This window comes from Malaya genurostris, chromosome 1 (assembly GCF_030247185.1).
Source record: "Malaya genurostris strain Urasoe2022 chromosome 1, Malgen_1.1, whole genome shotgun sequence".
Classification (NCBI taxonomy): Eukaryota; Metazoa; Arthropoda; class Insecta; order Diptera; family Culicidae; genus Malaya; species Malaya genurostris.
This window is the reverse complement of record NC_080570.1, coordinates 71,934,657-71,947,129: the sequence shown is the minus strand read 5'-3', so window position 1 is coordinate 71,947,129 and position 12,473 is coordinate 71,934,657. Positions and strand designations below refer to the sequence as shown.

Below are 12,473 nucleotides of genomic sequence, written 5' to 3'. Positions count from 1 at the left end.
TGTCGCGACACTTATGAAGAAGCGAAGAGTTTCAAGCCTATCAGGGCCTATCTTAGCTCATTTCTTCTTAACACAGGGGAACGCATATTCGATCACTATATTAGGGATGTTAGTTTGAGCGGGCATCCGCTACCTGACGCATGCGTTTACCAGCGTGGAAAGTCCACTACAATCCTGTTACATGATGTTGTGTACAACATTGAAAAAGCTTTCTCACAAAAGCAATCTTTCTTGGGAGTTTTCCTAGATATTGAACGTGCATTTGATAACGTGACTTTTCAATTCAATTCTGGAAGCATCCCGTGGTCATGGCATACCTTCAAGTATCACAAATTGGATACACGCAATGCTTAGTAATCGACTTCTTTGTTCATCGCTTCGGCAAGCTGCTGAGTGTCTGTGGGTGTCCTCAAGGGTGTGTACTATCCCCACTTTTATGGAATCTAATCGCTGATGGTTTGTTAAGGAAACTTAATAACCTTAATTTAATTTTGCCGACGATTATCATATATTGATAATCGATATAAGCATTAACACACTCTTTGATTTTACGAGAATGTCATATATTTGAAAAAAAAAATTAATTGGAATTGCATGCTTCACGAAGTTTATGAAATTATACAGTCGGTAGTGCAGTAATATCGTGCTGGTGGTGTAGTGATGTCAATGGAAACTGCAAATAATATTTACGTACATGCTGCAACCGAAATTGATTAAAAATACAATCACTAAGCATGTTCTATGCAAATGATGAAAAAATCATACCCTGTTGAGTTTGAATTGCATATTCAAAAGTAAAAGGAGTGCTAGATGACGGTTGATTCCGTTTAATTAGTTTAATCGAAATCAGTCGGTGTTGAACAGTCGTTCGCAGGTTTGAAAGGTTTGAAAGTTCCTAAACGGTTCATAAGATATCAATTTATTCCTATTCCTGATAACACTAGTCCTCCTTTTTGAATTAAATTCACCAAGTTCAGGACGAATATGATATATTAACATTAATCCCAACTGGATCAAGATAATTCAAATTGATGACCAATTCCAGGCATAAGAATGCTCGAAACCACCTAATGACATATTGTCAATTTCAGGCATTATTAGTCCTGTCCACTCCGTGATCGATCCAGACTACATAATAATTTTCATTTTTTCTTACATTTATAAGCGAACGATAGATCTCGGTATGGTCCGACTTTGTCAATACGCGAAGTGTAAATTGACTCCCACCCCCATCCGCCAAGCGGGGGTACGCGCCCTGTAGCTCATCAACCAAAGCCCAAGGCATTACTTAGATGAGCTTGTTGTTATTACGAATATCAAATCACCAAAATTTTATTGGAAAAAATGATTTTTTCACTAGTGATTATTTCATTGACCGTGACACTGGTAATAGGTAAAATCAAGTGAAATGACATGTGAGTGAGGTGAAAGTGGAAGTGGAAAAGAGAACGGTAATAAGGGCCAGTATGTCGCTATTGAAAATTAACTGGTAATATGGCCTAAGTTACTGCAAATATGTCACTTTAGGTATCAGTTTGCTTACATATTACAGGAAGAACTGGAAGAAGTATGAGAACGGATTCGATTTTGTCGAACCATATTCTAGAAATCTATTTTAAAGTTTATCAAAAAAAAAACATTATCAATAACGTGAATAATTTGACAATCGCTGTTTTAGGGAAACTTAAATTCAGTGTTTCGTCGGTGAGAGGATTGAGATATTTATTTACGTATTTTCCTATTTATACAATTTGATCGTTTGCCCTACAACCATGGGCATCCAAAAGATATCTATGAAGACGTAGTATACTTCAGAATGGATGATTTTCACGATTTGCATACAGATAGTCCAGCGCTGTAAGTAGAGCCCGATAATTAATTTCTCGTCTGTAACCTGTATAAAGAAGCACTAGTAAACGACTCTTATTGATATGGAAAAACACACTGTTACCTATCTCTACTCCGAAGCATTTGCAGAGTACTTCGAACTCACGACTTGATATTCTTGTATGGAGATCACGTGTAGCCATTGCGCGAATCAATTGGTTACGATTGACTACACCCAAACGATTGCGATCGAAATCCTCGAATATCGGCTTCAAATTGGATACGACGTCTGCATAGCGCGCTAGCTTCTGTAATGTTCGGGACGCTATGGTCCGTTCTTCAAAGTTCAGATGATTGTGAAGACCGTCCTCAGTTGGAACATGTTGCAGTGGGACCAACAAAGGTGCCTTCTCTAGGTTGCATTGGTAATCGACCTCGGCGATGGTGTCACAAAATCTTTTATAATCAATTGTATTCCGAAGGGGCGTTTTGAACATTTTCGTTAAAGTACACACCTCCGTTGGCGTAAGATTGATGGAAGCAGTCGACAAGCCACGCTCAAATTGCTCTTTGGTTATACAAAAGTGATTGAGTGGATCGAACCCTCGCATGCAGTCAATTATTCTCAGCTTTCTGCGTACTGTCTGTCCTTTAACTTTCGCCAAAACACGCACAATATCACACTGATGAGGATGCATAGCTAAGTGTTGACTCATTTTGTTTAGTACTGCTTGTCGGAACTGCAAATCCTTATACTGTAATGAAAATTGATACGTTAAGGGTCTAATTGGTCATCATAAATAACTGAGTCGTATATAGTCTTCTCAAGGATCCGAAGCGAAGGATCCAGTTTCAAGCTCTTTATTCGCTATATCCGAGGATTTCGAAGATGATAGCAACCTGATATCTCAAGGATATCACAGGCAACAATACGTTCACGACTATAAGATAAAGGGTGATTTTTTAAGAGCTTGAGAACTTTTTTAAACAATAAAACGCATAAAATTTGCAAAATCTCATCGGTTCTTTATTTTAAACGTTAGATTGGTACATGACATTTACTTTTTGAAGATAATTTCATTTAAATGTTGACCGCGGCTGCGTCTTAGGTGGTCCATTCGGAAAATCCGCTTTTTTATCGACAAATTTTGTTCAGCGATGAGGCTCATTTCTGGTTGAATGGCTACGTAAATAAGCAAAATTGCCGCATTTGGAGTGAAGAGCAACCAGAAGCCGTTCAAGAACTGCCCATGCATCCCGAAAAATGCACTGTTTGGTGTGGTTTGTACGCTGGTGGAATCATTGGACCGTATTTTTTCAAAGATGCTGTTGGACGCAACGTTACAGTGAATGGCGATCGCTATCGTTCGATGCTAACAAACTTTTTGTTGCCAAAAATGGAAGAACTGAACTTGGTTGACATGTGGTTTCAACAAGATGGCGCTACATGCCACACAGCTCGCGATTCTATGGCCATTTTGAGGGAAAACTTCGGAGAACAATTCATCTCAAGAAATGGACCGGTAAGTTGGCCACCAAGATCATGCGATTTGACGCCTTTAGACTATTTTTTGTGGGGCTACGTCAAGTCTAAAGTCTACAGAAATAAGCCAGTAACTATTCCAGCTTTGGAAGACAACATTTCCGAAGAAATTCGGGCTATTCCGGCCGAAATGCTCGAAAAAGTTGCCCAAAATTGGACTTTCCGAATGGACCACCTAAGACGCAGCCGCGGTCAACATTTAAATGAAATTATGTTCAAAAAGTAAATGTCATGTACCAATCTAACGTTTAAAATAAAGAACCGATGAGATTTTGCAAATTTTATGCGTTTTATTGTTTAAAAAAGTTCTCAAGCTCTTAAAAAATCACCCTTTATAATGCACTGAAGGCTACAAAATAACTGTTTCGTTTATGCTGCTTACAAACCAATGAAAGTTCAAAGTTTAGTTTAACAGACTTCAGGAATCAGAACAAATTGGCTCAAATGGCACGTTCCCCTTAATATTTGGAGATTTGTGCCTTGACATCAATTTGTTTTTAGCATCATTTTCCCGATATATAAGAGGGAATGATTGAAAGGAAATGGTAAGGGCTGGACTAGGAGGATGGGAAAAATTGACGACACAAAAACACATAAAAGCAGAAGTAAATTCTGCACCCCTAAGGGATGCTGAACAATCTGCTGGGGATCACATTTAGTGGAAGCAGAAGTAAATTCTGAACCTCTACGAGGCCCCGAACAGTCTGCTGTTAATAAAACCTCCAACCCCCGAGAGGATTTAGAGATCTTACAAAAGCGACACCATTCTGCACACCCGGAAGAATGCAGAACGATTCGCAGTATGTACGAGCAGAAGTAAATTCGGTACCCCCTAAAGGATGCCAAACAATCCGCTAAACCCTATTTAAGGTGAATACAGAAAGGATTCATTCACTCCAGGAAGAACGATGAACCCTTCTGACTATAGCTCGTTACCACATTGGGTGAGAAACGAGAGAATATCCTTTAATTGTAGCTCCGCATACATAGACTCAACAATGTATGGAGAACCAAAAACTCGGATACGTAGTTGCGTCAATGCGGGACAGTTGCATATCAGATGATATGAAGTACCGTAATCACATTCACACAAATCACACGAATAATAATCAGCACGTTGAATAGTAGCCATGTGATAATTGAGTTTGCAATGTCCAGTTAGAGCTCTTGACAGAATACTACAATGATGCTTGGAGAAATGCAGTAGACACTTTGACATTTTCAGATTTAAATCTGGTAGAAATACTTTTGTCTGAGCGCAAGTTTGCAAGCTGCGCCAGTAGCTGGCATGTTTGGATGCAGCCCAAGAACGAATCTTGTGCTTTATCCAACTAGTTGAAAGTGGTAAAGCTGGTTCAGGACCCGGGTTGGCGGTTCAATGCATAGGGTCTTACACACCAGTTGTCGTATGTTCGAGCCCCGACCTGGAAGAATTCGTAGTGTCAGTAGAATCGTAGCACCAGCCATGCACTGGTTCTGTACACTCTGAATCGGCTACGAAGTCTGTTAAAACAGAAGGTCAAATTCCACTACAGGAATGTAATACCAAAGCTTTGCTTTTGGTTCAGGACCAACGAAATCATTCGTTGCACCAGCTCTAGCCAACTCATCAGCCCATTCATTTCCAGTAATATCAGAATAGCCGGGTACCCAAAAGAAGTAAACAGCATTCGATTCGACCGTGAGTCATTCGAACTTTTAAGGCTACCTGACTGTCGGAACTGTCCTCTGCTGAAGTGCTGATTGTACTCCACACAGAATCGCGTAGATTTCTGCTTGGAACACAGTACAGTATTTACCAAGTGAATAAGACTGCTCCAGCCTCATTTCACGACAGTAGACATCATCACCAGCACGACCATTCAACAGAGAACCGTCCGTATAACAAACTATGTGTTCATCAAGTTGTCGTTCCAGACAACCAGACAACCAGACAACCATTCCTCACGAAGAGGATAGCTCACATTGAATGTGTTGAAAGGAAAACTGCATGTGAGAGTCTAACATAAGTTGTGTAGATCCAATGAATGTATCTGGGTTTGAGTCCCCATGATTTCCCAAAAGCTCGTCTGCATTGGCCGAAAGCCATGCAAGCTCGTTTAATCATGAAGTCAATGTGAGCAGACCAATTCAGTTTTGAATCAAGAATAACCCCGACGTATTTAACTTGATCGACCACAGTGACCTCTGAACCGAAGAACTGCAACGGACGAGCTCCTGTGATTATCCTACGATGAGTGAAAAGTACTATTGATGTTTTGCCCGGATTTACAGATAATCCAACCTGACAACACCATTGTTCAACAGATCGCAGGGCTTGCTGCATTAAATCAAAGAGAGTGTTAATGCTTATACCGGTCAGCAATATATGATAATCGTCGGCAAAACCATAAGCCGGAAATCCAAGGTTATTAAGTTTCCTTAACAAACCATCACCGACTAGGTTCCATAAAAGTGGGGATGGTACACCACCTTGAGGACACCCACAGACACTAATCTCTGCTTGCCGAAGCGATGAACAAAGAAATCGATTGTTAAGCATTGCGTGTATCCAATTTGTGATACAGGTATGCCATGACCACGGGCTGCTTCCTGCATTGAATTGAAAGACACGTTATCAAAGGCACCTTCAATATTTAGGAAAACTCCCAAGAAAGATTGCTTTTGTGAGAAAGCTTTTTCAATGTTGTACACAACATCATGTAACAGGGTTGTAGTGGACTTTCCACGCTAGTAAGCATGTTGCATTCCATGTAGCGGATGCACGCCCAGACTAACATTCCTGATATAGTGATCGAATATGCGTTCCACTGTTTTAAGAAGAAATGAGCTAAGACTGATAGGCTTGAAACTCTTCGCTTCCTCATAAGTGTCGCGACCGCCTTTGGGAATAAATTTAATTTCCTGTCAGGCTCTTGGAATACGAGGTCTGCTCAAAAAGTTCCGGAATTTTTTAATTGCGCGCGTCTGGAGAGTCCGGTGGTCAATTTTTTTTTATTGTGTTGGTACATATGTCCCTAATGTATGGTGAAATTTTCAGCTGTATTCATTTCTTACATTCTATCTTGTAGCGGCTGGTGTAGACGTGTTTTTTTTTAGCTCGGCGATTTTTGTTAGTTTAAACAATGGAAGAATTGAAGAGTCAAAGAATTTGTATTAAATTTTGCGTGAAAAATGAAATAAAGTGTAACCAAGTGTGCGAAATGTTACAGAGAGCCTACGGTGAGTCTGCTATGAAAAAAACAAGTGTTTATGAGTGGTATAAGCGTTTCCAAGATGGCCGCGAAGACGTTGAAGACGACGAACGCTCCGGTCGACCCAGCACGTCAATAATCGATGAAAATGTGGGAAAAGCTGAAAAATGATTATGGATGATCGCCGAATCACTATTAGAGAAGTTGCTGATGAAGTTGGCATATCAGTTGACTCATGCCATCATATTTTTTCAAATGTTTTGGGCATGAAACGAGTGGCAGCAAAATTCGTTCCAAAACTGCTAAATTTTGATCAAAAAAACAAACGCATTACCATCGCTCAGTCATGCTCCAACCTCCTTATTCACCAGATATCGCTCCGTGTGATTTTTTCCTGTTCCCAAAGTTGAAGAGACCCATGAAAGGACAGCGTTTTTCATCGATTGAAGAGATAAAGGCAGAATCGCTGAGAGTGCTACAGAGCATTACAAAAAGTGACTATCAGGGGTGTTTCGAAGACTGGAAGAAACGCTGGCATAAGTGTATTATATCTAGGAAGGATTACTTTGAAGGGGACCAAATAAATATTTTTTTTAGAAAAATGAGAATTCCGGGTACTTTTTGAACAGACCTCGTATATCCTGTCGCAAGACTAAAAATAAGTATTTTCTTCAAAACATGTTTGAAATGTTCATACTCTTTCTGCAGTAACACTGGGAAAACTCCATCCTTTCCAGGAGACTTGTACGGAGCTACCCAGAGAACCACAAATCGCATAAGGTAGCACGAATTAGATCGTTTAAAACGCGATTCATAATCACCATCGCATAATCATATAACTGAAGTTCATATTTTTCCCCATATGATGCTATCGCACAAGCTTATTGCGACGATGAGCACACAATCGCATAATTGTTTGAACAACCTCGCCGTATACAGAATTGAATTCGCATTACTTCCATAAATGTTTGGCTGTACATGATATCCAAAATGTGTCTGAATTATATCGCATTGTACGTAAAACCCCTCGCACAAGATGATAATTCCTAGCATCCAATGCGATTGGCTCACAATTCTGACTTTACTGGCTGAATAAAAAAATATTTGGTCGCATTCTAATACGGAGTGTTTTACTGAAAATTCAAGAACACTTGTTTGAAAAATGGTTAGGGTAATTGAAAATTATCAGTATCATGGAATATTTATGTAAACAACAGACTTGTTCGTGAAACAATACGAACTTCCTCACAATAAGAAATTCTATAAACCTTCTCTTCTACGATATATTGTGAACACATATGTGTGAATGTGAATGATAGTTTACATCATAAAACGTAATGAGTTATTTCGCACTGTAAGATTTTAGTTATGCTTAGATATGCGATGTGACTCAGTCATCTGTAAGATAAAAGAAGAATGTATTCGTCTGAAATCGGGCTTATCAACAGCTATGGTATGGATGAGAGTAGGAAAACTCGGTAAACGATCCACAAGTTTCAAGTTCGAGCCTCGATCCGTAAAAGCTCATTGTTATTTTTTACTTATTAGTAGGATGTATGGTTAGAATCGCATAGACACTTGAATAAACTCTCAAAAAAATATACTTACGATCGCATACATTACAAAAGAAAATCACTGAAGCTGATAAACTGAATCACACTAAATGCTTTACTACATCGCATCTAGCTTTTGATTTTTCGAAATTGCATGTATATCGCCTCCACTTTTGCACGCATAGGCCATATTTGCAGTATGCTCTGCGATTTTATTATAATATATAACAGAACGCATAATGCGATTATAGTTTGCGATATAGGTACGAAATGGTTTTCTGGGTAGACTCTCAACTGCCCATTTGACCGATTCAATCGTCACAAGGCTTCGAGCAAGGGCCCAAGAATCGTAACTACCTGAAAAAGTCTCGGGAAGAGCTGTCGGTGATGGATCCATACATCCTGGAAAGTGAGTGTTAAAAAGATAGTCTTCTCAAGGATCCGAAGCGAAGGATCCAGTTTCAAGCTCTTTATTCGGTATATCCGAGGATTTCGAAGATGATTACTACCTGATACCTCAAGAATACCACAAGCAAGAATTCGTTGACGGCTACAAGATATAATGCACTAAAGGCTACAAAATAACTGTTTCGTTTATGCTGCTTACAAACCAATGAAAGTGCAAAGTTTAGTTCAACAGACTTATAAGACACTGATGAAGAACGCAAATAGCGTTCCAAATACCGGTAACTGGTTGTTCACTATTACGTTAGTATCATAACGAAATAGTTTTTTCATAGTGGATTCCAAAAGGAACCTATCATTCTTTTTTAAGAGGATGAAAGTTGTTCTTCGCGGACTATATGGACGAGCAGGAACTGATGGAAATTGATCTACAGCTATTGCGGCTAAACTATCGTGATCGAATATATTTGATTCATAAAAAGGAGCACCACTATGAGTCAATCGAAAACATATCAGATCGGAGTATCGTATCGAAAAGTACAAATCGATACATCGGGATGTCACACAGTGCACTAACAGTCAAATCTACGGACAGTCTTCAATAAATCAATCGATTCGCCCGAGGTATGGGATAATGCGCCGTCGGACGATGTGACACTCTGGTATAGAACAATCGATCCTCCGGGCATCGATTCAAAAGTTGATTTTCAGATTGATTGCCTAACCTTTTTTATGAGCAGAGTAAAGAAAATTTCAATTTCAAAATTATTAGTTGCTACGAAATTTTAGATATTTTTGCGGTTTAGGGTGACCTTTCTTTTAAAGATGAAATTTTGTGCAGTGCAAAAAGAGGCATCTAGTTCAATTTCACTAGCATTCGAAAACGATTGTCGAGCAAGGCGTAATATGCCGTTCAATACCAATAGGTGAAGAAATGGTTTAAAATAAGCAGCAAAAATGGGGCAAAAGTCGAAAAATGAGCTAACCAGAATGATCGCATATTTCACTACTTATTAGAATGCTAAGCTATAAATTACAATCGCAAATTCAAAAGAATATTGTGACAAATTGTACAAAAAAATCACAAGAACTTACAGCTGATCTTATTACAGGCACCGGGTCAACATCTTTTAAGAAGCTCACGTAATTGAATCCCAAATCATCTGAATATTGTTCGCATAAAGCATACCGTTGCTCTTCCGATATCTCCACACCAGCCATAGACAACACTTCATTGACTTGACTTCGTGTTATGTGTCCATTACGATGAGGATCAAAATCTTTGAAGATAGGAGATATCATAACTCTTCTAGCTGCCACCAAAGTTCGTATACAACCGACCACTTCCTCCACTAACTCACGTGAAGTTTCGTTCAATTCTACTGGTTTCAAGTCACCACTTCGTGACAGATTTTTTATTCTTTCGGGAGGTGATTCGACTTTTTGGAACGGACCATTTTCAAGATTTTTCACGGTGAACACTTCATCTACATAATCCGCAAAAAGATTCCAATGTATTCGGTTAGCATTTTTCGGGTCCTTATAGTGTTCACAGATGATTCTGACTTCACGATCTGTTAAGGGAAGTCGATGAAGGCTCGATAATCCAATTGCATCCATTGCACGAACAAACTGACTTCGACTGATCCATCCGCAACCTAATAGATCATACTGTTCGAAAAACTCTCGAGTGCGTACTCTGTTTTCCCAGATGTAACGTTGAATTCGATTAAGCAAGGTCTGAAAGTCACGTTCTTCATTCGACGGTATCAAGCATGGATGATGTGCAGAATACTTTTGCAGAACTTTGGATAAATTGATCACACCAACTTCTGGCCTATTATTCTTAGGTAACGCAGCAGCGATTGATTTCGATGGAACATTGTTCTCATTTTGGCGGTCGATTGGGCCTTGACTATCTAAATATCTGAAGAGCTCATCGATTTCTTCCACAAACGATTCATAATCAACTTTATAGTTATCAATCATGTATCGTTTCGTCAATAGATTCCATTCCTGGAGGCCTAGTGTGATACCTAAGAAATACAGAACTCTTTTGAAATATGCGTAGGTAACCGAACCACCGTTTCGAGCGATAAGGTCGTAATCTTCGAAATATGGCCGGAGAACCTGTTCTCGGAATCTTAGTGTCTGGGCAATTTTCATCAACAAAAGCGACAACAGTCGCAGTTCACTACTTGATAGGCTTTGTCCTGTTTTCGATATTTCCGAAAATTCATCATCTATGTTGATAGTTTGTAGAAACTGTACGTACGCTACTCCAGCTGAATCGGGTGTCTGAAAGAACTCTGTCAATTGACAAATTTCGGTTCCACACAGGCAATCCCGCAGGAGACAGCTCAGTAGTTGAGCGAATTCATAACCTTGTATAAACCCATTAGAGCAAGGGTCATGGGTTTGAAATGATTTTCGTAGATCTGAGTATTGCTGATAATTCAAAGATTGACGAACTCGGTTACATATGGCGTTTTCGTTTTTAATTTGCACTACACCGGTGCAGTGCTACACTGAGGCATGAATAAACGAACAAAACTGACGAAAACATAAACAGTAACCATTGACTACAATAAACGATTCCATTGCACAGAGCTACACCAAACTTTTGATGAGTGCTACACCAGTGGTATCGGTGCAGAAAAAGTGTAGCATTGGTGTAGTGCAATTGGCAAAAACGAACGGATTCAGTGCACCTTTCGCTACACCGGTGTAGTGCAATTTAAAAACGAAAACGACAATAGTTTCCATATATTGAGCGTGCGATCTTTCTATAAGAGCAAATGGACGTATCAAAAATTTACATTTTGTTTAAATAGCAATATAGTTATAACTAATGTACCTCAATATTCAAGTTTTCCGCGAAGATAAGTTTCATTTCGAGTGTCAAATATAATTTGTATTCCCAATTTCTTAAAGGTTTTGATCGAAATTACTTCAAAAATTTCACCACCAATTCACAGGCCTACTACATTTTTAGACATTGGTAAAATAACACAATGAGATGCACATACTTTTGAATTAAATAAAATATTAGTAAATATACATATTTTCTCGAATATATCTGAATAATATAACATTTTACAGTGGCTATAATTAAAAGCAGCTACAATCGATTAAGTTATAAAATGTATAGATTATCATTTTAAATTCAAAGACTTTCCGAACAATTATGCTGATAGAACGGAACCGTGCTATTTTCTTACACAAAAACATTGATATATTTGTTAACAACTAACGGATTCTTACTAGCTTAATAGGTATTACGATAAGTTATCTAAATTTGAAAACGTATTTGGTATTCAAGGTCGATTGGGACAGATTAAAAAAAAACGAAATCTTTGACATAAAAGTTTATATAACTAAATAAGTAAACATCAGATCTGAAAACAAAAACAATAGCTTACATAATTCCAAGGAGATCTTTCATTTCCAACTAGCATAGCCAAAATCGGTTCTGCCATCTCTGAGCAACACGCCTCTTAATTTTGCACACACATGCGGACACACATATATTTGCTCATTTCGTCAAGCTGAATCGATTTGTAAATGGCACTTTTTCGAAAGCAAGTTTGAGCGAATGCTATACCTATCTTAATATTTATAAAAAAGGTCAAAAATAAGTATAAAATTCGCTAAAAATTTTAGAATTTTTTTTGTGAAATTGAACTAGTAAGCAAAATACGTTTTAAGACTTGAATTCCTCACGACAATAGCTATCCAACAAACCAAAGATTGTTAAAATCCGTTCATTTTTAACGCAAATATAAATATTTATGTGTAAGCTACTTTTTCCCCTATTCCAGTAGAAGCAGTTTTTACCGCTGCATGATAAAGCGATGCTTGGGTGCAAAGTCAAAAACCAATTTTATTCCTGTTGTATACTATTGTTTCTAAGCACCTAAAACACTGTATACAGTTTTCTTTTTCGTGACA

At 38.5% G+C, this 12,473-nt stretch overlaps 1 protein-coding gene across 1 annotated transcript; it reads right to left on the bottom strand.

Annotated features, from left to right (window-relative positions):
• Nucleotides 1–1,706: 1,706 nt before the first annotated feature.
• LOC131440430 (uncharacterized) lies at nt 1,707–11,533 on the bottom strand. The gene is made up of 5 exons (XM_058611701.1): nt 11,380–11,533; nt 11,281–11,308; nt 9,618–11,005; nt 1,952–2,582; nt 1,707–1,894 (listed from the first exon to the last, which is right to left on the bottom strand). Exons 1-5 carry the CDS (start codon nt 11,413–11,415, stop codon nt 1,812–1,814), a joined length of 2,166 nt encoding a protein of 721 aa, XP_058467684.1. The 5' UTR covers nt 11,416–11,533; the 3' UTR covers nt 1,707–1,811.
• Nucleotides 11,534–12,473: the final 940 nt, after the last annotated feature.